General features: G+C 41.3%; 1 protein-coding gene across 6 annotated transcripts in view; it reads right to left on the minus strand.

The window, feature by feature from the left end:
• LOC137324596 (exportin-1) overlaps nucleotides 1-27,659 on the minus strand; it is a 62,089-nt gene that overhangs the window by 14,771 nt on the left and 19,659 nt on the right. For all 6 annotated transcript variants that reach the window (XM_067989071.1, XM_067989072.1, XM_067989073.1 and 3 more), the window contains 10 exons: nucleotides 22,872-23,030; nucleotides 22,557-22,754; nucleotides 21,967-22,105; nucleotides 20,760-20,941; nucleotides 16,516-16,672; nucleotides 13,196-13,359; nucleotides 12,879-13,013; nucleotides 10,882-11,065; nucleotides 10,172-10,278; nucleotides 5,736-5,930 (listed from right to left, as the gene is read on the minus strand). In XM_067989071.1, coding sequence (XP_067845172.1) covers nucleotides 5,736-5,930; nucleotides 10,172-10,278; nucleotides 10,882-11,065; nucleotides 12,879-13,013; nucleotides 13,196-13,359; nucleotides 16,516-16,672; nucleotides 20,760-20,941; nucleotides 21,967-22,105; nucleotides 22,557-22,754; nucleotides 22,872-23,030 — 1,620 coding nt within the window. The remainder of the gene's footprint in view (nucleotides 1-5,735; nucleotides 5,931-10,171; nucleotides 10,279-10,881; nucleotides 11,066-12,878; nucleotides 13,014-13,195; nucleotides 13,360-16,515; nucleotides 16,673-20,759; nucleotides 20,942-21,966; nucleotides 22,106-22,556; nucleotides 22,755-22,871; nucleotides 23,031-27,659) is intronic.

Raw genomic sequence — 27,659 nt, forward strand, 5'->3', positions numbered from 1 at the left:
CCCCTGGACCTGATGGCTTACATCCCAGGGTCTTGAGGGAAGTGGCAGTAGGGATTGTGGATGCTTTGGTAATAATTTTCCAAAATTCTCTGGACTCGGCAAAGGTCCCGGCAGATTGGAAAACTGCTAATGTAACACCGTTATTTAAAAAGGGTATTAGGCAGAAGGCTGGAAATTATAGACCAGTTAGCCTAACATCTGTGGTGGGTAAAATTTTGGAGTCTATTATTAAGGAGACAGTAGCGGAACATTTGGATAAACATAATTTAATAGGACAAAGTCAGCATGGCTTTATGAAGGGGAAGTCATGTCTGACAAATTTGCTTGAGTTCTTTGAGGATATAACGTACAGCGTGGATAAAGGGGAACCAGTGGACGTAGTGTATTTAGGCTTCCAGAAGGCATTCGACAAGGTGCCACATAAAAGATTATTGCTCAAGATAAAGAATCACTGGATTGGGGGTAATATTCTGGCATGGGTGGAGGATTGGTTATCTAACAGGAAGCAGAGAGTTGGGATAAATGGTACATTCTCGGACTGGCAACCAGTAGCCAGTGGTGTTCCGCAGGGGTTGGTGCTGGGTCCCCAACTCTTTACAATCTATATTAACGATTTGGAGGAGGGGGCCGAGTGTAACATATCAAAGTTTGCAGATGATACAAAGATGGGAGGGAAAGTAGAGAGTGAGGAGGACATAAAAAACCTACAAGGGGTGAGTGGGCGGAGATTTGGCAGATGCAATACAATATTGGAAAATGTGAGGTTATGCACTTTGGCAGGAAAAATCGGAGAGCAAGTTATTAGCTCAATGGCGAGAAACTGGAAAGTACTGCAGTACAAAGGGATCTGGGGGTCCTAGTGCAAGAAAATCAAAAGGTTAGTATGCAGGTGCAGCAGGTGATCAAGAAGGCCAACGGAATGTTGGCTTTTATTGCTAGGGGGATAGAATATAAAAACAGGGAGGTATTGCTGCAGTTATATAAAGTATTAGTGAGACCGCACCTGGAATACTGCATACAGTTTTGGTGTCCATACTTAAGAAAAAAGACATACTTGCTCTCGAGGCAGTACAAAGGAGGTTCACTCGGTTAATCCCGGGGATGAGGGGGTGGACATATGAGGAGAGGTTGAGTAGATTGGGACTCTACTCATTGGAGTTCAGAAGAATGAGAGGCGATCTTATTGAAACATATAAGATTGTGAAGGGGCTTGATTGGGTGGATGCGGTAAGGATGTTCCCAAGGATGGGTGAAACTAGAACGAGGGGGCATAATCTTAGAATAAGGGGCTGCTCTTTCAAAACTGAGATGAGGAGAAACTTCTTCACTCAGAGGGTGGTGGGTCTGTGGAATTTGCTGCCCCAGGAGGCTGTGGAAGCTACATCATTAAATAAATTTAAAACAGAAATAGACAGTTTCCTAGAAGTAAAGGGAATTAGGGGTTACGGGGAGCGGGCAGGAAATTGGACATGATTTTAGATTTGAGGTTAGGACCAGATCAGCCATGATCTTATTGAATGGCGGAGCAGGCTCGAGGGGCCGATTGGCCTGCTCCTGCTCCTATTTCTTATGTTTTTATATCCCTTTGCAGCCTGTGTCCTCCTCACAGCTTACTTTCCCACCTAGCTTTGTGTCATCAGCAAACTTGGATACATTTCACTCTGTCCCTTCATCTAAGTTATTAATATAGATTGTAAATAGCTGAAGCCTAAGCACTGATCCTTGCGGCACCCCACTAGTTACAGCCTGCCAGCCTGAAAATGACCCGTTTATTCCTGCATTGTTTTCTGTCCATCAACCTATACTTTATCCATGCTAAAATATTACCCCCCAACCCCATGAGCCCTTATCTTATGTAACAACCTGTTGTGTGGCATCTTTTCGAATGCCTTTTGAAAATCCAAATATACTACATCCACTGGTTCCCTTTATCTAAGCTGCTAGTTACATCCTCAAAAACTAATACATTTGTCAAACACGATACCATGTTGACTCCGCCTCATCACTTGATGATTTTCGAAGTGCCCCGTCCATAATAATGGATTCCAACATTTTCCCGACGATTGATGTCAGGCTAACTGCCTGTAGGTCCCTGTTTTCTCTCTCCTTCCTTTCTTGAATAGCAGGGTTACATTTGCTACCTTCCAACCAACTGGGACCATTCTAGAATCTAGGGTACTTTGGAAGATCACAACCAATGCATTCACTATCTCTGCAGCCACATCTTAGAACCCCAGGACATAGGCCAAAGGCCATCAGGTCCAGGGGATTTGTCAGCTTTAAGCCCCATTAATTTCTCTAATACTTTTTCTTCATTAACTACTTTTAAGTTCCTCACCCTTATTGGACCCTTGGTTCCCCACTATTTGATATGGTTTTTGTGTCTTCTGCTATGAAGACAGATACAAAATATTTAACATCTCTGCCATTTCCTTATTCTCCATTATAATTTCTCCTGTCTCAGCCTCTAAGGGACCAATGTTTACTTTCTCTACTGTCTTCCTTTACACATACTTGTAGAAGCTCTTACAATCTGTTTTTATATTTCTTGCTAGTTTACTCTCTCATTCTATTCACTTCTATTAATTTTATGGTCATCATTTGCTGGTTTCTAAAACTCTGCCAATCCTTAGCCTCTTCTTTTAATCGAATACTATCTTTAACTTCTTTTGTTAGCCACAGATGGATCACTTTTCCCGTAAAGATTTTATTCCTCAATGGAATGTATATTCTTTCCAAATTGAAATATTTCTTTAAATGTTCACTGTTGCTTATCTACAGTCATATTTTTTAATCTAATTTCCCAATCAACCTTTGCCAACTCGCCTCTCATACCCATGTAATTGGCTTTATGTTTAAGACTAGTTTCAGAATTAAATACGTCACTCTTGAACTCAATGTGAAATTCTATCATGATCACTCTTCCTCATAGGATCCCTTACTATGATATTACTAATAAACCTCTCATTACACAAGACAAGATCTATAATAACCTGTTCCCTGGTTGGTTCCACAACGTATTGTTCTCGGAGACCGTCTCAAATGCATTCTGTGAACTTGTCCTCCAAACTACTTTTGCCAATTTAATTTGCCCAGTCTATTAAGATTAAAGGCCCCCCATGATTATTGCATTACCTCTGTTACAAGCTCCTCTTATTTCTTGATTAATACTGTGTCTACCACCTATTGGTCCAGTTACCTAAAAAGATACAGAATCTGGTTGCACTCTCATTGTTCCAGTGCTTACTATTTTGGTATCATCCATTAACAGAAATGTTACTTACAATACCCTCATGCATGAGGTAGCAACAATGGGGACAATATCAGTGTCCACTGGCTTGGACAGAAGATCCAGGAAGAAAAAAAGAAATCAGAGGCTCGTGTGCTATTTGATAACCCCTACTGCAAGATTCCAGACACTAAATATAGACACAGTGTGCACCCGCACATGAAGAATGTGCACTTTAGCACCCACCGTATTCTATCTAGCTTGAAAAACCACCTTCGGAAGAACAAAGAGAAAATTTAAGAAAAGTGAACCAACATTTTCAAAAGAATTTAAGGCAGCCCCAGTATATTAGCCTCGGAAAAATAGGTTAACAAATAAGCCTACCTCCTTAATAAAAAACAAACACTGTTCTGGTTACATAAAGTGAACATTTATGGATAATTCTTTTTTAGCACTGGTACTATGCAACACAATCAAATTACACAATTTCCACTACAATTTTTAAATCCTCAAATAAAGTTTACAACCCAGTCACTCAATACAGTACTTTTCTTTAAAACCCCCTCTGAATGTTGGAGGACAAGGTGGGATGGTAGATTAGCACATTGACCTTTCACCTCAGGTTCTACAATTCATATCCAGTCATGACATTGATAGGCCCTCTCTTGACTGGCTGCAAATGATCCACACAAATATCAGTTTGGGTAGCCTCGAACAAGTTCCTAAATGGAGAAGCTGCATGCACTGAAAGATAGTCTACAGGTCACAATCTCAGAAAAAAGATTTCTCCCAGCTAAATGACAGACAGTTGAAATGATCCTCTCCTCTACAAGGTTTGTGCAAGTTATAGTAAATGGTAGCTCCAAGTTCATCCTGATGGGATTTGCCTGGGAGGTTAAGGGTAAATTGTAGAGTTGACCTCTAGGAGTTAGTGCATTTTCAAGTGAGTGCAAGAGAGAAGGCTGAAGTGTTTAGTGTCTTCAGCCAAAAATGTCAAGTGGAGAATCCTACTCAGCCTCCTCCCGAGGTCTGCACCATCATACATTCCAGTATCCAGTCAACTCTGACATTATGCAGTTAGTGAGGCTATGGACCCAAACAGCATCCTAGCTGTAGTGCTAAATCCCTGCACACCAGAACTAACCACCCCGTGGGCAAGCTAGTCCAGTGCAGCTATGACACTGGCATGTACTCAGTGTGGGATATTACCATAGCCGCACAAAAAAAAATTATAAATCTAAGCTGGCCAATTGCTATCAACCTTCTCCCAATCATTAGAAAAAGTGGTGGAAGAAGTTATCCGTACAGCTATCAAATGGCACCTCAGTAATAACCTGCTCACCAATGCTCAATTCAAGTTCTAGGCTAACATGGCTTCAGACTTCATTACAGCCTTGATCCATACAATGACAACTGAATGCCAGCTGCCCTCAGTATAAAGGCAGCACTCAATTGAGTATAGCATCATAGAGCCCTGGCAAAACTGAGGTCAATGGGGATCATGGGGAAAACCTCACAGTGGCTGGAATGATATATGACACAGCGAAGATGGTTGTGGGAGGTCAATCATCACAGCCCCAGCACATCACTGCAGGAGCTCCTCAGGGCAGAACTCTTAGCTCAACCATCATCAGCTTCTTCAATGATCTTTCCTTTGTCAAAAGTTCAGCAGTGGATTGTTCTGACGATTCCAGTATTCAGCTACATTCACAACTCCTTAGATAACGAAGCAGCGCTGCTGGCCTACAGGAGGACCTGGGGAACATCCAGGCTTGGGCTGACGGGTAATATTCACACATTAGTGGTGTCTCCAAGAGAAGGCCCAACCAACCTTCAATAGCTCCACCATTGCTGAATGCCCCAGCAACATCTTGGGGTGGTTTACCATTGACTAGAAGCTTAATTGGACTTGCCATATCAACATCATGGCTACAAAAGCAGGACAGGGGCTGAGTACTCTGTGGCTGCAGGATGTACTACAGTAACTCACCAAGCTTGCTTTGATAGCACCTCCCAGCCCCGCGACCTCGACCATCCAGGAGGAGCACAATGGCAATATCACCACAAAGTTCCCTTTCCAAGTCACACTATCCTGACTTGGACATACATTGCTGTTCCTTAATCATGAGGACAAAATCCTGAAAGTCCCCATCATGGGGAAATCACCACCACAAAGACGACAGCAGATCAGGAAGGAGTCCACTGTCACCTTCACAGAGCAACCATGGATGGGCAACAAATGTTGCCTTGCCATCCCACATGTGAGCAAATTAAAAGAAAACTTCCACCGATTATAGAGTACACGTTACAATATAGTACCAACTCTTAAGATTAAAGTGTAAATGTTAACTTTAATATTCCAAGAACATTATAATTCTCCCAACTCCCATAGCTCTTGCTGCCAAGCCACTACCCATCTAGAATAAAATCAGATATTATTTTCTTCTACATATCCTTATAAACTGGAAATAAAGGATAAGTATATCCAATAATTCTTCAATCTCACCTTGTTAATCATATTTAAAGTGCATTCGAAGACAGCATCAAATATCTGAGGAATTTCAGATGTGATATGTCCACCCAGTTTGTTCACAATGGTTGCCATGGTGCTAAGTACTTCTGGTTCTCTAGCAGCCGGTACATTCCTCTGGTAGTCAATAAGCACTGCATCCAGCAATGGAGGAACAAAATTTTCACCTACCTATAACAACCAACATTGTAAAGTTTACTTTTCCACACCAATGGGAGGGTTTGAACAATAACCAAACTTAAAACAAATCTGGAAACAGACCACAATTAGGGAGTCTTCTCTCCACCCCCCACCCCCTCCTCATTTGTAAAAGGCAGGTCATGTCTGACAAATTTAGGAGTTCTTTGAAGAAAGTAACCATACTTGCATATTAAAAAAAAACATTAACTTAAAAAAACATTACCTTCAGTATATGGGGCATGTGTTGCATTGAAAATTTCTATGTTAACCTCCTCTAACGGGAAATGCCAATATAAAAAAAGTGTCTACATTTAACTGCAATATCTGTTACACCTGTAGGTGTCACTGTGATATGACTTGCAGTGTTAAAGGTGTTACAGCTTGCTTGAGACATAAGGCTATGGGTATTGACACCTGCCTGTCATTACTCACCAGACTTCATGGGTCTAAACAGATTTGAGTCTGCACACAGTACCAGGTGCTGCTGTAGAGGAGCTTTTAGATTCTCAGCCATCACAGTGTATCGGCCACTTTTGTAAAGGTAAACAATTAGTAAGTAAGTTTCCTTCTAATCTTAAAGAAAAATTGCACCTTCACTGGAGCTCCAGTGCCATTTCCCCCCCTCTTCTGCCCTGTCGCTGGTCACGAGGTCTGCCCGGCTTCTGATGTGGCCACTATAGCTGTTTTCTTACATCACTGGCTAGCTTCTTCAGACACCAGTTCCCACCTCTCTCAATTCGGCTATCCTGGCTGATATATAACTCCCCTCAGCAACCTGTTTCTGGCCTTGGTACTGGCCCTCGATGTAGCAAGCTCCCTTCCACAACTCCGCTCTTGTGCCAAGAGTTCCAGTAGAGCAAACGGAAGGGTGGTCCTTTATGAGTATATAATAAAAATGAAGGATGCCAGAGCTTGAAGTTTTATTTTAAAAATCAGATTTCAACAACTGATCCAAACTGAAGTCAGAGATAAACCTCAGCAAGCAAGTGAGCGTGTTTGGAGAGTTATCTACCAAAACCTTACTACTGCTCAGTCTCCCCGTCATCCACTTTTCTCCCTTTCCTCTCCACCATCCCGCTTCTGACCTCTTCACCTGCATCATCGCAGATCTCCCGTGGCCCTAGTCCAATTATCCCACACTTTCATTCCACTTGACCTGAAGACTACGGTTGCTTTTGTGCAATGCCATAGATCAACCAAATTTTAAAAATAGAAACATATAAAATAAATTATCTGCACTTGGGTATGGAGATGAGAAAACTAGAGAATGGTTAACTGAAAAGGTGTGTAAACAATTTCAGGAAGTCCCTAATAGGATAGCAGATGAAAATTTAATCTGGAGAAATGAGAGGTGATGCATTTTAGGAAAAACAAACTTAAAAAAAAAGAGGTAAAGGCACAGACACACTCAGGGGTTCTGATGTAAAAAGTAGGACGACAAGTTGATAAAACTGTTGGGGGGCAGAAAAAGCAAATGGGATCCTTAGTTTTATGAACAAGGACATTGAGTGCAACAGCAAAAAAGGTATTAATCCTACTCAAATCATCAGTTATGCCAGAGTTAGAATACTGTATTCAGTTTTGGGTCCTTACTTCAAGAAGGATGTAAAGAACACCGAGAGGGTGCAGAAAAGAATGACATCAGGAATGAGAAGCTTTATTTGAGACTAGAGAAACTGGAGCATTTTATTAGAATAAACTTAAAAGCAGATCTAATATATAGTTATGAAGAGTTTGGATAAGGTAAATAGGGAAAACTATTTCCAATGGTCAGTGAGGCAATTAAGATCACCAAAAAGAGTGGTTAGGACATGGAATGTCTTGCCAGAAACAGTGATGAAAGCAGAATCCACAGTAATCGCTCTTAATGAGGGAAGTTGATAAATGGGTAAGGGGATGAGTGGCTTTCAGGAGCTGACACAGGTGCAATGGACTAAATGGCTTTCTTCTGTGCTTTAAAATTCTATGATCCTGTGATTTGGAAGTAAATTAATTCCAACCTTCTTTGCCCTAACCTGTGCCATATATTTCCCCATTAAAAGGACTGGGAGGTATCCTGTACGTGGGTGTCTACCAATGTTGCTCTATGATAAAAGTTAATTGCTGTGCTGTTAGTTTGAGATTGAAGCCAAGCACATCTCCAGGCTTAAATGGTTGCCATCAGAGGGTATTAAAAGAATACAAGCAAAGAAATTAAGGATGCAATTGTTATAATCTTCCAAAGCTTGCCAATTTCCAGCTCAATACTAGTGGATTGGAAGGCAGCATACGTGACAGTTATTGAGAATGGGAGGGAGGGAAAAAGCAAGTAACTTTACGCCTGTTAGTACTAGGCAAATTGCTAGATGCAGTGAGTACCTGTAAAAAGTACAAGCTGATTAGGGAAAGTTAGCATGGGTTTTGTGAAAGGCTGGTCACATTTAACTATTTCCAAAAGAAGCTCTGACACTGAGGTAGTAGACAAGAGGTGGATCAATGGATAGCACATTCTTGGATTTTGCAGATAATACCAAGCTAGGAGCACAATGATTTGTCAATTGTACAAACATTTATGAGAAAATAGATATAAGCAAGTAGTACATTATTGCAGATACAGTTCAATTTGAAGTGCAAAGTAGTACGCTTTGGAAGCAAATGGGAATATTCTAAATAGTGGACAGATGGGGGTGGGGGTGAAGCAATGGAGGGTAGATGAACAAAAAGGTATTTAGGGTGTCCAAATACACAACTTTTGAAAAAGCATTAGGTGCATAGTGATAAAAGGTTTTGGGAGGCTGGGATTCATCACAAAAAAAGAGAGGACAGGAGAGAGAAAAGGATTCCAAGGAAAGAAAAAAAAAAACTTGCTTTTTTTTTTAAAAAGCACCTTTCACAATCTTAGGACATCCCAAAGTGCTTTACAGCCAATGGAGTACTTTTGAAGCAGTCACATAATATAGTGAAACGTGGCAACCAATTTGCATGCACTAACATCCCACAAACAGCAATGAAATAAATGACTAGATAATCTGATTTTGTAATGTTGACCAGGACATGAAAGTACTACTGTCATTATACAGAACAGCGCTCAGACCACATTGACTGTTGGTTTTGGGCAGCTTACAAAAGACAAATAGGCCTTGGGGTGGGCAATCCGCAATGAATTACTGGATTGATGCCTATGATGAAGGAATTTAAACTAAGAGACTGGGTAAACTTGAGCAACATTCCCTAGAGATGAGGAGGTTAAAGGACAATCTGATAAAAGTGCTTAAATAATGAAGGGAACTGACTAGGTAGATAGAGAACAACTCTTCCCCTCTAGTTAGGGAATCTAGAACATGGGCACATAATACTAAAATAAACAAAGCTGATTAAAAGCAATCCCAGAAAATCAATTCTACACAGAAAGTTGCAAGACTAGAATGCAATACCCCAGAAAGCCGCAGATGCAGAATCAATTGAGGTGTTTAAAATAAGATAAGACAGATACTTGGAAAGTATTTGTATTAAAAAATATGGAGAAAGGACAGGAACTGAGAGATATTGGAGCTGCTATGGCCAACGAATAAAGTACAGCAGGTTTGATGGGTTGAATGGCAAACACTCAATTGAGAAATAAGATGGTGGATCAAAAACTTCAAGGAAAATTGCTGCAAGGTCACCTGAATAGGCTCAAACTGTTCCATTAGTTTTAGTTTTAATGTGGGCAAATGGGCTCTAGACCAGACTCAGCAATGTGCAAAATCACCTTCAGACTGTCCAATGTCTCCAATTTATCAGAGATGCAAAATCATGGTTCTTTGATGCATTTTTAAAACGTAAATGATCAATTTCACTTCAAATTTCTTTTGGCTATTTTATCATGATTAGAATTGCAGAATCTGGGTTTGAATCTAGCCAGGACCAAAGGTCCTACAAAATACAAGTTGGGCAGTCTCAAATCAGTCCCTTGTGGGCATGGGCCAACAGCACAAAACTGCCCCTAATTTGGTACCTCTCCTCAGAAGGATGGCTGGTGTGCAAAAATTATACTGGTAATAATGGGAGTAGATGGTGCAATTCTGAGGATGGGGCAGAATAAAATGTTTACACTGCATCTTACTATGCCATTACTAGATCTCCAGGCATTTCAAGCAGACACAGGATGTCTGAAGACACTTCATCTTAAGCACAGAAAAAAAAGTAACATTTTAATTTTCCATGTTCATGGTTTTATGACTATTAGAAGCTACTATTCATTCATTACTTACCATCTGTGGATCATTGGACCGGCTCACCCAACCAGAAATGAGCTTCAGGGTCTCCCTTTTTACTGTCCGCATACTTCTGATCAGAGGCTGTTTTGTAACCATATCACCTATAATATAACATCTGATATCAATACAATATGTCTAGCAAATTAGAGACATTCATTCTGTTAAAGAATGCAACTTCCATTGTTTAAACATTTTTCACATGTCCTCTCCATTCAGGGTCAAATTGCATCCCTAAAAACTGGTTCCCTACAAATCTATCAAAACAAAAAACGTACAAAATCTGTTCATATTCTATTGAGAAGGTGCCAAGGTATATCTAGCTGCAACAATAGCAGATCATCAGTTTACACGAGAGTCAGAGACAATATACCTCTATAGACATTGCTACATGCCTGCTCACTCTAACTCCATCAACTTGGAAAGCAATGTACACCTGGCATTGGACCTCAATTAGCATTAATGTTAATTAAGTTGAAAAACCATTTACAAGGCCGTTTTTCCTTCATTTTCATAGAATGAATTCCAACACTCTGATCAGCATCTCAAAGGAGCATTGAAACAATTAGATAGTAATATCATCAAGCAGCTCTGGAGCTCAAGATGTATAACTTGTATTGTGAAGCAATTGCTCTTACTATGATGCATCCATCACTTCACAGCACATCATTTTTTTTTAAAAAGTACAAAACAAATATTTAACCAACCATTAGTTTGAATTGCTGCTGAAATATTTTCACTGAGGCACTTGTACACATTCAGCATATCCAGATAGATTCGACCAAGCTGGATGACAAATGGGTGACCAACTGCTTTGCAGGCGCGAACATTAGTTTTCAGAATACTGCCAAGCTGTTTTACAGTTTCGGGATCTTTAAGAATGTCAACATTCTACAGGAAAAGGGAAAAAACAAAATCAAACAACTAGTTTGGATGCTGGAATTCTACCACCTGTGCTTTTTGTTCACACCTGATTTTTGCTATTTTTTCATCTTTGAGACACTAGCCAAATATTAACATGTTTGAATGCTCTATTTGGAAAGTTAATGCATTTTGAAATATTGGCAACTGTACAACCATCACAGTTTAGATTTTATCTCAAAACTTGTTCATGGCAAAAAGGCAGGTTTCAAAAGCATACAGTCTGCCAACCCTATCATGCAGCAGAGTTGGCATACCCAATGCCAACCCAAGAATTACCCCCAATTATATCACCCACTGGAGGTCACATTGAATGCCCAACATATTTCCAATTTTTTTGAAAAGTAGGAAATATTGGACCATCATAGCAATGCACACAGGCCAAAATTAGAAGATTTAAATAAGGGTGAATAACACAGACGCAGTAAGATACTAAGCGCAATACTTTAAAATAATTTCAAAGCAGAATTAGCCCAAGGATTAATATATTCTCAAACATATTTCTTGCAGTTTGATAAGTGACAGGACTTTTGGACTAAAAAAAGTTATTCATAGTCCTTCACAACATAATCGTTACATGGAAGATAAATTGAGTAAATCCATGGAGTTAAGACCTCCATCCAGGACCTAAGCTAAGTAACCTGAACTTGCACCAAGGGAAACCTCTCACGTTGAACATTTCTTTGATATCAATCTGGTAGTACAACAGATCCAACACCTTGTGAGGCAAGATGTTAATGTCTGGATATTATTGCGCTTCTCCAAACTTTTCCTTTAAGTTTAGGAATGAATTAGGGATTAAATTGGTTTGGTTTGTCAATCTGCATGCATTACCATTTCAAAGTCTGCACAAACACTTATTTTTAAAAGTGAAATTCATTTCATGCAAGGTACAAAAGGATATCTATCCCAGACACTTCTTGAACATGCTTATAGGTCAGTCACACATACTAATCAGACACAGAAGCATTGGAATTTTCTTAGATATAGTTAGCTCAACTGCTTTTTAAAACCAGGCTTACCATATCTAAAAATCAAACAAAATACAAAATTGTGTCTATTTTGTCACAACCAACGCTGTGCTGCAGTTTTTCTTATTCATCCATTCCGTGTACTACTTCCCTCAAGAAAGTCAGTTGCAGCACATATGCCATACTAGGTTTTCATATTCCATAAATTCAACAAATTTACACGATTAAAAAAGCTCTGGTTGATGCTTAAAGTCTAAAAACACACAATCACAATTTCTATATAAAAAGGCAAACTTCAGTTCAGAGAGATAGAAGGAATGATTCAATTCCATTCCCAATATTTTTTTGTTAACAATTCTAAATCAAATGTCTCATTTTTGTGTACTTGTATTTTTCCAATGCTCACAGAATATTTGCTGAAACAGAAATACAATGTGGGAAAGGGATGGGGTTAAAAAGGGAAAAGATAATCAACCTGTAAAAGGATCAATACCACAAAATCCAGTCAACTATACCATACAGCATGCTGCAAGATCCATGTTTTACAATAAAAGGTATTCAGGGCTCACTAGGGAAGCTGAATAAACACAGTTAAAAAGGAAACAGCAGTAGGGGAGGAGAGGTAGGGGAGAAACAGCATTTAAACAATTTATGTAGGGTCATGTACATCATGCCAATTACTCTGGTTTGAAACGGTTATGAAATCTCAAGAACCACTTTTCCATGTGGTAAGAGGTTGGTACACTTAACATTCAATAAATTATATGCAGGAGTAAACTGTAGGGTATTTAAGTTAAAATGCTGTTACTTACTTTAGTTGCCTGCTGAATTATACTGTCCCAGACCTGATTTGGCAGCATCATATATTTTTCTATTAAATGTTCTTGTACTGCCTGGTCAGTCTGAGCACCTATCATGTAACCAACTGCTTCATAAAATGTGTGAACCTATTGACAATGAGAAGAACAAATTTATTTTAAACCAGAATTACGTAAAGATAGTGGGAAAAGGAAAGTAAATACAAGATTTAACATTGAATCACTAACGTGTCAACCTTCCAGTCCACACATACCCTTCTAACCCTTGAATATCTAAATATAAATTCTCTTCAAAATATATGTAACCTTACCTGCTGTGGCTGAAGATCACAAATGATAGTATTGATATTATTCAGGATCTCATCAATGAATGGCATTACTTCCCCAACTTGGACCTGAACAAAGTGTCGACGACATTTTTGAGCAATTTTAATGAAAGTATCACAAGCCATATCTTGAACTCCATCATGGGTTTCTAAATTAATTTAAAAAGATTTTTATACTTAAAAAGAAAAAAAAAAACTCACTATGACTTAACATTTTACCACAAAGACTGCTCTAAGTGACAAAGTCACAGGTTTCACTGACAAAAAAACTTTTCATCCAATTACAATTTATTCTTGGATTAACTGATCATGCTTGCCTTGCATGAATGCAGCAAGCACAATATTACAGCAGGGGCAACTGAAGGGCATGGAGCATGTGTGCATTAGATGTCACCTTGGCTAAGTTAGTGGCACTCTCACTTTAGAACCAGAAGGTTGTTGCGGTTTCAAGTCCCACTCTTGGCCACATTACATAGGATAAAACAATGCAGTAACGGAAGAGTGCCACATTATCATGGGTGCATCCTGCAGGTGTTAATCAAGGTCTCATCTGCCTATTCCAGCAGTTCAGGTGAAAGTTATAAATAGCATGATACTCAACTTATTGCTGGGCACAGAATGGCAGTTAAGTTTGTCTGCAAACAGTTGCACCCCTATTTGCATGTGAAGCGCTTTTGGGATCTTTATGTACTGACCATCTACTCTACTTGTATACCTGGCCAGGCACAGTCAACAAAAGAAATATAACAATTTGATTTTCTTAAAAAAAAACTTGGAAGTGCAGCCTACTCTCAACATATTCTCATTTAATGAGCACATCAGGAGGGACATTTATTACCAAGTTTTTACCTGTCCAGATTTAAAAACGAAAAAATGTCAGCTATTGATTGTACATTATTTTTCTTGTAGGGTCTCCATTCGTCAATTAATATACATTCCACAAACAGACTGGAGTAAAGCCTAGCTTAATTGGCTCTGCAGAAAACCATGCCATTCATGTATATGAAAATTTTTAACTGCAGATAGCAGGTATTCTGCACTGTATAAACCCTAGTATCTGCACCACGGTACCAGCTCCTTCTAATCTGAAGTTAAACTGAAACTGACCTCTACAACCACCCTCCCCAACAAAAAAAATACCCCCAACAGGCCAGTGGTGATGGATGGGCGACATCATATTACGTTAAGGATGCATATCAAAGAATAGAGACTCTACAAGATCAGTAAGCTATTTTCCTCCTTCACTAAGCATCCTCCAAATACTGTAATAGCAGAACAATGTAGCACAATTCAGGTTGGGGGGGTGGGGAGGTCCTAGGAGAGGACCAATCTTCCAAAAGGAGTATGTGCTGCAGTTATATTTAGACAGTAATGTTTAATCAACACGTGAGGTCCACCCTCTGTGGAAGTCTTAGATTTTGTCAATTGAAACCCAAATAAGTACAACCCAAAAAGCCACCATCAAATGGTCTACAATTTGTAGCCTGTCCCCAGGCTTTTTCCTTGCAAGATACTATTGGTGCAGAATGCACTCCACATCCATTAACTATCTGCAGCTTAGTCACTAATCCTTGCACAGTAGGAATCAAATAATTACCATAAGTCAAAAATGAGAAAGAATATAAGGCCGTGAGCATCTATTTAACAGAAATCATGTTCAAGTCCTGACTTGAGTGACAGCATTAAACAACAGGACAATTTCTTGACCAAAATAAAACCAGGAAGCAACTTTAAATTAAGGCCTCTAAGCAAGTCCCAACCACCTTTATCAAATCAATTACAGCTGTTATACATTAAAGGTCTTGTACTTCACTAACTCTGCAAGTCAAAGTGAACGCCAACAGTCCAGCCTTCCACAAACCTCACGTGTATACGGAGGTTTGAATGATGGGTGCATTAACTTGTAAAGAACTAAGTTGAGGGCCTAATTGGGACCCAGTGAAGGTCTGAATGAGCACAAATAGCTTGCATGAAATGGAATGCCAACTGGTGATCCCCTAATGATTCAAACTTAAATAATCCATAAATGACAAACACCCATAAAAATAAATATAAGACCAGGTTTTAAATTTCAACCAATGTCAAATAAGTGTTTCCCAGAGTATGCAAAGATCACACTAGATAGACTGACTTTGCAGAATAACATGTGGGAAAGTATCAGAGCCATTATCTGTAATGTTTCACCAGGGATAATCACAGGAGCAATAGTCATGCTCCTGATCACTACCAAATAAACAGAGCTTGAAGTGCAAATGTATAGACAGTGAGAATAGGATTGATCAGAGCTGTAATGTCTCCTACAGTAACATGGTCTGCTGTCACTCACCAAAGCTCACTATGAATAATGAACATTTGGACAAGGTACTAGAGGGCACCCAGCAAAGGGTCATTGCCTTCAGAGAAGAAAAAATGTTGAAATACAGCTTGTTAGTTTTCATAATATTCAGAAGGTAGAATCTATATTCTTGGATTTGTGTAGGGCGGAGACAAAATAAGAACCAGGACAGATCTGTTTATCTATGTGAAATGAGGATACCAGCTTAGGCAAAATACTCCATTTCTCATGCCAATGTTCTTTCCCTCTTGTATTTTCAAATAGTTCATAGATAGGAACCATAAATTTAATGTGACTATTAACTATTTGTTTTAACATTAATGTTCAAGTATGAAGGTGGTGGTAGTTTCTAACATAACTTAAACCAGCGCACAGGAATGATTAGAGATTGTAGATGCCAAAAGGAGCACTCATCATGACCTTAAGCAATATTTCAAAATCAAATGTCATGAATTTTTGCAGTTTAGATACATCTTTAAACAAATGTTCAGGAATTCAACTTTAAAAAATTAACATCCATTAGATGTAATGCCATACCATTATTTTTTGAATAGATTCTTCCAGTGCTGAATTTTTTATGATTTTGCAATTAGGTTTATCCTACAGCTGTAGAAATGTCTGGAGAATAACAGGAAAAAGTTACGTGAAGCGGGTTGAACATTCTGAAGTTGTGTCAATCTCAAGGGATCTGAATTTTCATGGCAAATTATGCCTTAAGATTAAACAGAGTTCATGTTAAACGTGTATTGTATATGGTCTTCAGAAGAAGCTGGTGTGATGGGCCATGTATCCCTTTCTAGTTCCATGCTTATGTTCTTATGATGTAAAATGTCTGGGAGACCCTTCAATTTCAGTCGTGGGCAAGGGATCCAAACTCCAAGAATACTAGCTGCCAGCAGTTTTCTTTTAATACACAAAATACACCTTTTTCAAAAATACATTTCTTCTTTTTCTAATCTGACAAACTTACCATGCATAAATTCAAATAGTTTGTTAACCACAGTCTTTAAAAACTTCCAGTGAGCTCTTAAGAAACGTGGGTACTGGCCCACAATATACATGATATTTGAAGCAATAATGGCTTTGTTGTCTTTACCCCTCTTCTGTTCACACAGTCCCAAAAGATCCTATGGAGTTAAAACAATGCATATATTACGACACAAATCCAAAACAGAAAATTTCAATTAAAAGGGGAGTGGAAGGAGGGGGAAAACGGAGTCCAAAAAAGTAATCCTCATCTTGATAACCACATATTATACACAAGTATAATATGCAAGTTTCCTATACTGTTGTGCTTCTGCAACAGGAACAAAAGTCAACTATAAAATAAGCAAAGTGAGGTAAAAGAAAAAATGTTGTTCACAAAGCTAAGTAGAGGAGGGAAACCATAAGGCCATCTAGCTCATTCTTCCATAGAAACCTATGATTCACCTATCACAGCATCTAACTGCTTTTGGAATGATTTGAGTTTTTGCCTCCACTACCTTACATGGAAGGCTATTCTAGATAGTAATAGATTCTAGACATTTTTTTTAAAATTCGTTCATGGGATGTGAGCGTCACTGGCGAGGCCGGCATTTATTGCCCATCCCTAATTGCCCTCGAGAAGATGGTGGTGAGCCGCCTTCTTGAACCGCTGCAGTCTGTGTGGTGAAGGTTCTCTCAGTGCTGTTAGGAAGGGAGTTCCAGGATTTCGACCCAACGACGATGAAGGAACAGCGATATATTTCCAAGTTGGGATGGTGTGTGACTTGGAGGGGAACGTGCAGGTGGTGTTGTTCCCATGTGCCTGCTGCTCTTGTCCTTCTAGGTGGTAGAGGTCACAGGTTTGGGAGGTGCTGTTGAAGCCTTGGCGAGTTGCTGCAATGCATCCTGTGGATGGTACACACTGCAGCCACTGTGTGCCGGTGGTGAAGGGAGTGAATGGGGTGCCAATCAAGCGGGCTGCTTTGTCCTGGATGGTGTCGAGCTTCTTGAGTGTTGTTGGAGCTGCACTCATCCAGGCAAGTGGAGAATATTCCATCACACTCCTGACTTGTGCCTTGCAAATGGTGGAAAGGCTTTGGGGAGTCAGGTGGGGAGTCACTCGCTGCCCAGCCTCTGACCTATATGGCTGGTCCAGTTAAGTTTCTGATCAATGGTGACCCCCAGGATGTTGATGGTGGGGGATTCGGCGATGGTAATGCCGTTGAATGTCATGGGGAGGTGGTTAGACCCTTGTTGGAGATGGTCATTGCCTGGCACTTATCAGCCCATGCCTGAATGTTGTCCAGGTCTTGCTGCATGCGGGCTCGGACTGCTACATTATTTGAGGGGTTGTGAATGGAACGGAACACTGTGCAGTCATCAGCGAACATCTCCATTTCTGACCATATGATGGAGGGAAGGTCATTGATGAAGCAGCTGAAGATGGATGGGCCTAGGACACTGCCCTGAGGAACTCCTGCAGCAATGCCCTGGGGCTGAGATGATTGGTCTCCAACAACCACTACCATCTTCCTTTGTGCCAGGTATGACTCCAGCCACTGGAGAGTTTTCCCCGATTCCCATTGACTTCAATTTTACTAGGGCTCCTTGGTGCCACACTCGGTCAAATGCTGCCTTGATATCAAGGGCAGTCACCCTCACCTCACCTCTGGAATTCAGCTCTTTTGTCCATGTTTGGACCAAGGCTGTAATGAGGTCTGGAGCAGAGTGGTCCTGGCGGAACCCAAACTGAGCATCGGTGAGCAGGTTATTGGTGAGCAAGTGCCGTTTGATAGCACTGTCCATGACACCTTCCATCACTTTGCTGACAATTGAGAGTAGACTAATGGGGCGGTAATTGGCCGGATTGGATTTGTCCTGCTTTTTGTGGACAGGACATACCTGTGCAATTTTCCACATTGTCGGGTAGATGCCAGTGTTGTAGCTGTACTGGAACAGCTTGGCTAGAGGCGCAGCTACTTCTGGAGCACAAGTCTTCAGCACTACAGCTGGGATGTTGTCCGGGCTCATGGCCTTTGTCATATCCAGTGCACTCAGCCGTTTCTTGATATCACGTGGAGTGAATCGAATTGGCTGACGACTGGCTTCCGTGATGGTGGGGATATCAGGAGGAGGCTGAGATGGATCATCCACTAGTTTACCTCTTAGTGTAAAGCACTTGCAGAAACTTGGTTTTCCCCTATTCTAGAATTTGTTCCAATGTTCTACGGATCTAAAACCTATCCTTCTACACCATCTCTCTAGCCACATTTTGATATAGGCAATCTGCTTCTGCCTAATTGGTCACTTGGTACCAATGGTAATCCTGACATTACTATCCTTAGATCTTGCTGGTTCAATCTAGAACCCAAGTCCTCAAAATTCCTCTGCAAGACCTATATCCAACCATTTACTATTTCACTGGCTATTATATGAACTACATGAACCATGACTTCTTGCTGTTTTCATTCCCTTTCCACAAGTAGTCTACCCTCAGTTAAGGGTCTTCCCTTGGACCACTGGTTGCAGCTACAAAATCAGACTGGTTGGCCTCCAGTAATGAAATCTCCCTCTACTAATGCATGCTTATTCTCATGTATAGTTTTTTTTCCCCTCCTCTTCCCTGTGCCTACACCCCTGTCCTCATCGTAAGTGTCAAGACCTATATATACACCTATTGGACAACTCCACCCACCTTAGTTTTCTTGTATTGATTCCTCCAGTCTCTTCTTACAGGCAGGTCACCCACATCTCGCCTGAAGACAAAAATCACCCACATCCTCCCCGCTTCTTCACTATTCTGTGAGGTGACCAGCTTCAGGGAGGTTTCTGCTGGAAGCCCTTGCTCTTGCAAAGGCTGCATTCGGGCAACACAACGGTGACACTTCAGGAATATGCACTCCGCCTGATTACTTTGCAGGATATCCATCATCATCCATACCGCTGTATCATTCATAGACCCTGATCCCACCATTCCCCAGCTGATGTACTAATTCTCAAGTACTAACTCATGAATTAAACTTTCGTTTTCAACCTGTGGCGATAAAATGCAGGGAGACGGGAGGTGAACATTCATGGTGAGAGGCAAGGATGTGAGAGATAGCATTGTTAATGATCAACACCTCAGAAGAAGTGATAATTGAGTGGACCTAGGTATGGGCAGGAGTTTGTATGAAGGGAGAGTTAGTCTCAGAGCAAGGGAATTTGGATATAGTTTGAAATTAGAGAAGGGGAGTCACTCAATACCAAGACCAAGGCAAGAATCTTGGTGAAGTTAGTGTGGGGTTTGGAATGGTGGTACTCAATGAGGATTTTAAGCAAGTGACAGGAGGAATGGAAGACTGCACAGTGCTCAAAAAGGAGAATATGTCTAAGGAATAGTGGAAAGAGTCCCAGACAGAACTTGAGACCTGCCTCTTCACATGGTAGTTTGAGCAGAGCAAGTGATGGAGTATATAGCCAGGTGGGAAGATTTCAAAGAGAGGTAAGCAGTCATCGCCATGGTCTCTATCAGTGCCAGGATATCTCTAGTCCTCCTGTCGGGGAATAACAGAAGTGGAAACTGGTGAGTGATTTGGTGAGAGCAAGGGTCTCCATTAGTATCAGGATGTTTAAATTCATCCACAATGAGGTCATTGATGGCAAGGACCTTGTTCACCATTAAGAATATTCTGGTTGGTGGAGTTGACACTCAAAGAATGAGCTGTTTGCTTGGTGTAGAGAACAGTGTGGGTTGTTGCTGGGTGAGCCAGGCATAGATACTGTGATAGGAGTGGGCTCATTCAAGGGACATTTGGTCCAGGGACAGTAGCAGCAAAGAAGATAGGGAGAGTGGTGTTAAGTTGGGCTAGGGATCTAGGAAGGCATTGGGGGGGGGGGGGGGGGGGGGGGGAGAAAAAGCAGGCATGGCAGTAGGAAGAGAGAATGGAGAATAGAAGCAGGGTAGGGTCCAGAAATGGCCAGAGAGAAAAGTGGGAATGACAGCTTGGATCTGGAGCAGCATCCAATTTGTGCATATAAAGTGGACAGAGACAGACCTATATTATAAATAACAGTGGTAGACTGCTGGGCATTGCGATGTTCTAGTTCTCCATATAATTATCAGATCTGGCCAATTTACTCAAAATGGATTGTTGCCATAATTTGGCAGCCCTTGTATTATTCATTTTTGCAAGAGTTGTTACCCCAACTAAAAACAGTCCCTGATACTCCATGTGAAGTCATATCAGCAACATTCAATCCACTTACTTTTATTACAGTTACCAGAAATCTCTTCTCATCTTCCTCATGCATAGCGCCACTAATTGACCCAATAGCCCAACAGAGGGTGTTTAGATTCTTCCATGACCATTCAGTGCCATTCACCTGGTTGTGAAGTTTGTCAGTCATAATACGTTCAGTATCTGCATAGTCCAAATGAGTAAGGTACACTGCAAAAAAATTAAAATTAGAGAACCATGTATTCTACTTTAGACACCATTAAGATAGTTAATATTAATATTTCTGTCACAATTTCCTGTGCGAAGCTACATTTTTCTAAAGACAATTTGTCCAGTATTATTTAGAACAGCTTTGATTATATTGTACATTACTCAAAAATTCAAATATGTTCTATAGCAGTTTAAGCAAACTGAAGTAATGCTAATGCAGAAGAGAACAGTTACTAAAGAGTCCATGAAAATCAATTCTCTGATGCCAAGTTACATAGTAATAATGTAGTCCCATTTTCTGGCTAAAAATACCATTGAGAAATAAATTTACCAGGATTGTTGAAACTGAAACATCCAAGAACGCGGTATCAAGTTTAGCGAAACCTGCAAATTACGGACACCTTAGAGATTGGCATCAGCTGTCCTTTTTTTGTTTGCAGGTGTCCTTATTTTCAAAATGGTCATTGTATGTACTGTAAAAATTGTCAGCAGAATGGAGAGTTCTTTACCCAGCATCCAGAGCAGCTGAGACACCACTCTATCCCTGGGATAGAGCCGTGCAAGCATTCAATCCCAGAGATAGAGTGATTTCTCTGTCGCTAAGGGTACTGGGTAAAGAGCTCCCCACTCCACAAAAGCAGTTTCTTTCACAAAATCTGCTGCCGCCTTGCGCTGACCTGCGCATTCTGTGCTTTAATTTGTAAAAGGGCATGATGTGCTGAAAGCTGTCCATAGTTCATAATTTGCGTGTCCATGGTTTCACAGTGCCCCTTGTAGATTTTACCATGCAAGTTATTTGGATCTCAATAAGTATCCGTTTTGCAGGTGTCCGTTTTTTGGGAGTGTCCATTTATACAGGTTTCACTATACAAAATGCTGAATATTTTTCAATAATTGTCCAAAATTGAAAAATTATGGGCTAGGAGAGATGTAGGATAGCTATTTTAAGTCATTGATATGCTTAGTTTTAAACATGATTACATCTTCAACAATACCCTAGTTGGAGAAGGGAGGGAAAACCGTACCAAGAGTTTCTCTCATATTTTTATACAAGTTGATGGAATCTGTATCCTTCATGAACTCTCGCACAACCTCTCCTTGGTCATTTTCCACCACTAGTACTTCTTCTGGTTTGGCCATACGACTGACCATTAGAAGGCGAACCTTTGAGGAAGAAGCATCTATATATATTAAAAGTCTTGCATATGACAATTAAAAGCAGACGCTGTGGATATTAAATCATAGGGAACGATCCACATTATATACGTAAAATGATCACTATTTAAGCAGTAATAATTTTTTCTTAAAACGTCAAGATTTTACAGACAACTATAAGGACTACTTCTGATCAAGCAAATGAACTAAGAGTGCTGTTCCACTAAGCACTTATATACAATGAAGTAGGAAAATATCTTGACCTAAACAGTAAAGCAAAAGAAATTGAATAAATTTCTTAAAAAGGACAATGATTCTAAGTGGCATCTCTCCCTCAGGAGAGAGGGCAAATCTCAAAGAACGATACTTTAAAATATTTTAAGTGTCCGTACTACAATTAAAATTTAGGGAAGAGAGTTAATAGTACAGATTTCTGTAAACAACCACTCTCAATGCTCACCTTAGACAACACTGGCAAATAAAGTTGTCTCCTCGGAGGAACATCAAATTGTTGACTTCCAGAAAGCACAGGTGATGCAGGTGTTGAGAATGGACTTTCCCTGTAGAGTTCAGAAGCCAAATGGTTCCAATACTCCAGGCAAATTTTGAATATCTCAGTTTCCTCCACTTCAGAGACAAGCAGCATGTAATGAAGAGCCTGTGGAATAGACAAAAGATTGCCTGAATTCAGTTCTTTTCTTTCTACAGCAGTTATGTGCAATAATTTATACCAACATTAAGCACAATACACATTAACATTTGCTAAAACTCTTACCTCCATAAGGGTTTCTCTCAGATTCAATCGTTTTTCAATAAGCTGCCCATGTTCTTTCAAGAACGTACAAAGAAACAGGCTCAAGTTCTGGATGAAATTCTGTTCATCATCCTTTCCATTGGCATAAGCCACTCGAATATTGGTGTTCAAAGGGAGCATCTAACAGTAAATTTAGAAAAAAACCATCTCATGAGTATGACTCAGACTCAATCACCTATAGTCACAATTTATTCTACTCAACTGTTACACTAACACGAGCTCAAAACCCATCAAATCTAATGCTTATGAATCCCTTTCAGGCAGGAAATAATGTAACTTGCATAAAACTGCATATGAAGCACTTAAATCAGTCAGTAAGTTGTTATCCTGGAATAATGCATTGAAATCTCACTGAAGGCAGAAAGGTTGGGGGAAAATGGAAAGAGAGAAAACAAAATAAAAAATGCAAAAAAAAGGTATTAAGATACTTTAGTGCTGTTTTTCCAAATTCTGTTAATTGAACCAGGATGAGTTACTGACCACTGTAGTAGCCCTAATTCTCACTGAAGTCTTTGACACACTGCGATTATTTACCAAAACCAGCATATTCACCACTCAGTGACTTGAAGAGCCATTTTGGAGTAAGTTAGTATATTTTCAGTTCAAAAGACAAATCTTTTTGCCTCTGGAGCCAAGAAGCTCATTTCTAAAAAAAGTAAACCCTTCCCCTCTGTACCAGAAAGTAACAGTCCCAAACTTAGACATCTTTGTAAAAAAGGAAATGCACAAACCCTCGCCCTGTCTAAGCACATCTCTCTGAAAAGTCCCTCCCAGGTCCAAGTCTTTTCACTGGCCATGGCAGCTCCTCAACCCCACTATATACTTCTATAAAATACAATTCATAACATCATAAACCTGAAACATTAAAAGAATTCTCATGCAAAAATCATACATTTACCAATACCATAATAAAATTCCTGAACCACTCTCTTATAGACACAGACTTTTTCCTGGACCTCCTGTTTTTCACTCAGGCATTTCCAGAATGACTTTCCAGTTTCTATGCAGGGTTAGCACCCCTCAAACCTTCCTATGGGATGTCTGTGCATAAACAAGCCTTCAAATACCCCTCATTGCCACTTTGCACTGTCCTTCTCTACCACTCCTCACCATGAAATCCTCCCAACAATTTCTCCTGGTAGCCACCATCTCAATAGAATGGGAGCTTTGAGCACACTACAAACAGTTAATCTGACATACCATTCTATTCCAGAAATACGTGCCCCTCTCTATGCCTTTATATTTTCCAAAGCAAGTTTCCATGCCTTGGTGACATGCCACTTGAAAAACACACTAAGCTGCATTTGTCATTAACTTTTCAACACCAACTTTAATGCAGACTCTTTTCTTCCTTGATACTCAAATGGCAACAACATGCATTTTAATCCTCCTCTTCAAATAAAGTTCCAACCCCACCTATACTCTCCCACTGCATACAGCCTACTACACCCAGTGTCTCTCCCTTCCTGTCATTGCATCAGCACAACCTCTGACTCACCATGAAGAATGCCAAGGGAGGTCAAATAAATTTTAAAATGTGTCTAATTCTAGGGAACTGATTTGTTTGTAATAGCCGTATGACTATTAATGCACTGTCTGCTGGCTGGCTTGATGTGGAGATGCCGGTGATGGACTGGGGTGGACAAATGTAAGGAATCTTACAACACCAGGTTATAGTCCAACAAATTTATTTTAAAATCACAAGCTTTCGGAGATTATCTCCTTCGTCAGATGAATGAATGAAAAGGTTCTCAAATCGCATATCTTATACTATGTTGGGACAGCATCACACCAATCAAAAGGTGTCGTTGTTATTCAAACAGGCCAGTCACAGAGAACAGCACGTCCCAGTACACTCGATATACATTGTGTCTTTTACACAGGCAGGCAGAAAGAAACTCAAAATGGTAGAGAGAGAGAGAGAATTTTAAAAAACATATAAATTTTTCCCCCCTTTTTGCTGGTGGGGTTACGTGTAGCGTGACATGAACCCAAGATCCCGGTTGAGGCCGTCCTCATGGGTGCGGAACTTGGCTATCAACTTCTGCTCGACGATTTTGCATTGTCGTGTGTCTCGAAGGCCGCCTTGGAGAACGCTTACCCGAAGATCGGTGGCTGAATGTCCTTGACTGCTAAAGTGTTCCCCGACTGGGAGGGAACCTTCCTGTTTGGCGATTGTTGCGCGGTGTCCGTTCATCCGTTGTCGCAGCGTCTGCATGGTCTCGCCAATGTACCATGCTCCTGGGCATCCTTTCCTGCAACGTATGAGGTAAACAACGTTGGCCGAGTCACAGGAGTATGAACCATGTACCTGGTGGGTGGTGTCCTCTCGTGTGATGGTGGTATCCGTGTCGATGATCTGGCAAGTCTTGCAGAGGTTGCCGTGGCAGGGTTGTGTGGTGTCGTGGACGCTGTTCTCCTGAAAACTGGGTAACTTGCTGCGAACGATGGTCTGTTTGAGGTTGGGTGGCTGTTTAAAGGCGAGCAGTGGAGGCGTGGGGATGGCCTTAGCGAGGTGTTCATCGTCATCGATGACATGTTGAAGGCTGCGGAGAACATGGTGTAGTTTCTCCGCTCCAGGGAAGTACTGGACGACGAAGGGTACTCCGTTGGTTGCGTCCCGTGTTTGTCTTCTGAGGAGGTCTATGCGATTCTTCGCTGTGGCCCGTCGGAACGGTCGATCGACAAGTCGAGCGTCATATCCCGTTCTTACGAGGGCGTCTTTCAGCGTCTGTAGGTGTCCATCGCGTTCCTCCTCGTCTGAGCAGATCCTGTGTATTCGTAGGGCCTGTCCATAGGGGATGGCCTCTTTGACGTGGTTGGGGTGGAAGCTGGAAAAGTGGAGCATCGTGAGGTTGTCCGTGGGCTTGCGGTAGAGTGAGGTGCTGAGGTGCCCGTCTTTGATGGAGATTTGTGTGTCCAAGAAAGAAACCGATTCTGAGGAGTAGTCCATGGTGAGTTTGATGGTGGGATGGAACTTGTTGATGTTATCGTGTAGTCTCTTCAGTGATTCTTCGCCGTGGGTCCATAGGAAGAAAATGTCGTCGATGTATCTGGTGTATAGCGTTGGTTGGAGGTCCTGTGCAGTGAAGAAGTCGTGCTCGAACTTGTGCATGAAAATGTTGGCGTATTGGGGTGCAAATTTGGTCCCCATGGCTGTTCCGTGTGTTTGGGTAAAGAACTGGTTATTGAAGGTGAAGACATTGTGATCCAGGATGAAGCGGATGAGTTGTAGGATGGCGTCTGGAGATTGGCTGTTGTTGGTGTTGAGTACTGAGGCTGTTGCAGCGATGCCGTCATCGTGGGGGATACTGGTGTATAGTGCCGAGACGTCCATCGTGGTGAGAAGTGTTCCTGGTTCAACTGGTCCGTGGGTGCTGAGTTTTTGTAGGAAGTCTGTAGTGTCGCGACAGAAGCTGGGGGTTCCCTGTACGATGGGTTTCAGGATGCCCTCGACGTATCCAGAGAGGTTCTCACACAGGGTTCCGTTGCCTGATACGATAGGACGTCCAGGTGTGTTGGCTTTGTGTATCTTTGGGAGGCAGTAGAAGTCTCCCACGCGGGGAGTACGTGGGATGAGAGTGCGTAGGATGCTTTGAAGGTCTGGATCGAAGGTCTTGATCAGTTTGTTGAGCTGGTGGGTGTGTTCTTTGGTCGGATCTGCGGGTAACCGTCTGTAGTGTTCCTGGTTGTCCAGTTGTCGGTATGCTTCTTTGCAATAGTCCGTTCTGTTCTGTATGACAATGGCTCCTCCTTTGTCCGCTGGTTTGATGACGATGTTTCGGTTGGTCTTGAGAGCGTTGATGGCGTTGCGTTGTGCTCGGGTGACATTCTGGACTGTCTTCTGAGTGCGCCTGATGAATCTGGCATTGACGCATTTCCTGACAGCTTGGGCATACATGTCAAGCTGAGGGTAGCGACCCTCCGGAGGAGTCCAGTTTGACTCTTTCCTCTTCGGTTGCTGTACCGTGGATCCCTCTGTCTGCTGTTCTGGATCATTGATTGTCTCATTGGGTTCACTGTTGAAATCTTGGGGTTTGTGGTAAAATTCCCGAAGCCTCATTCTCCTGATGAATTCCTCTGTGTCCGCCGCGAGACCGATGCGGTCCATTTTGGTGGTGGGGCAGAAATTGAGCCCTCGGCTGAGAACCTCGATTTCGTCTGGTTGAAGGGTGTGGTCGGACAAATTGATGATTGACTTCCCTGTGGTTGTAACCGTGGTACCGGGGGAGGCTTGATTGATGCTGGTGGTGATGCCGAGTTTCTCAAGCTTCCTGCTCTTGGTTTTCATGTAGGAAGTGTAGTTCCGTTGCCTCGTCTGTTTGGCGGTATATCGTAGCTGGTCTGCTGTGTCCTGAGTACAGGTTGAGAGTATGGACTCTATCTTGGTTTCGAGGTTGTGGCGTCTGCTGTAGAGTTGGTGTATGAGATGGTTGCAGAGTGTGCGAGAGGTACGGCGGCAGAGTCGCTCAGCGTAATCCGAGTTGTATGTGGACTTGAGTGGGTTCTTGATCTGTAGTCCTTTCGGGATCTTGTCTGCTTTCTTGCAGCTCTGTAAAAACTTGATGTCACCCATGAGGACGGCCTCAACCGGGATCTTGGGTTCATGTCACGCTACACGTAACCCCACCAGCAAAAAGGGGGAAAAAATTTATATGTTTTTTAAAATTCTCTCTCTCTCTCTGCCATTTTGAGTTTCTTTCTGCCTGCCTGTGCAAAAGACACAATGTATATCGAGTGTACTGGGAC

This window comes from Heptranchias perlo, chromosome 8 (assembly GCF_035084215.1).
Source record: "Heptranchias perlo isolate sHepPer1 chromosome 8, sHepPer1.hap1, whole genome shotgun sequence".
Lineage (NCBI taxonomy): Eukaryota > Metazoa > Chordata > Chondrichthyes > Hexanchiformes > Hexanchidae > Heptranchias > Heptranchias perlo.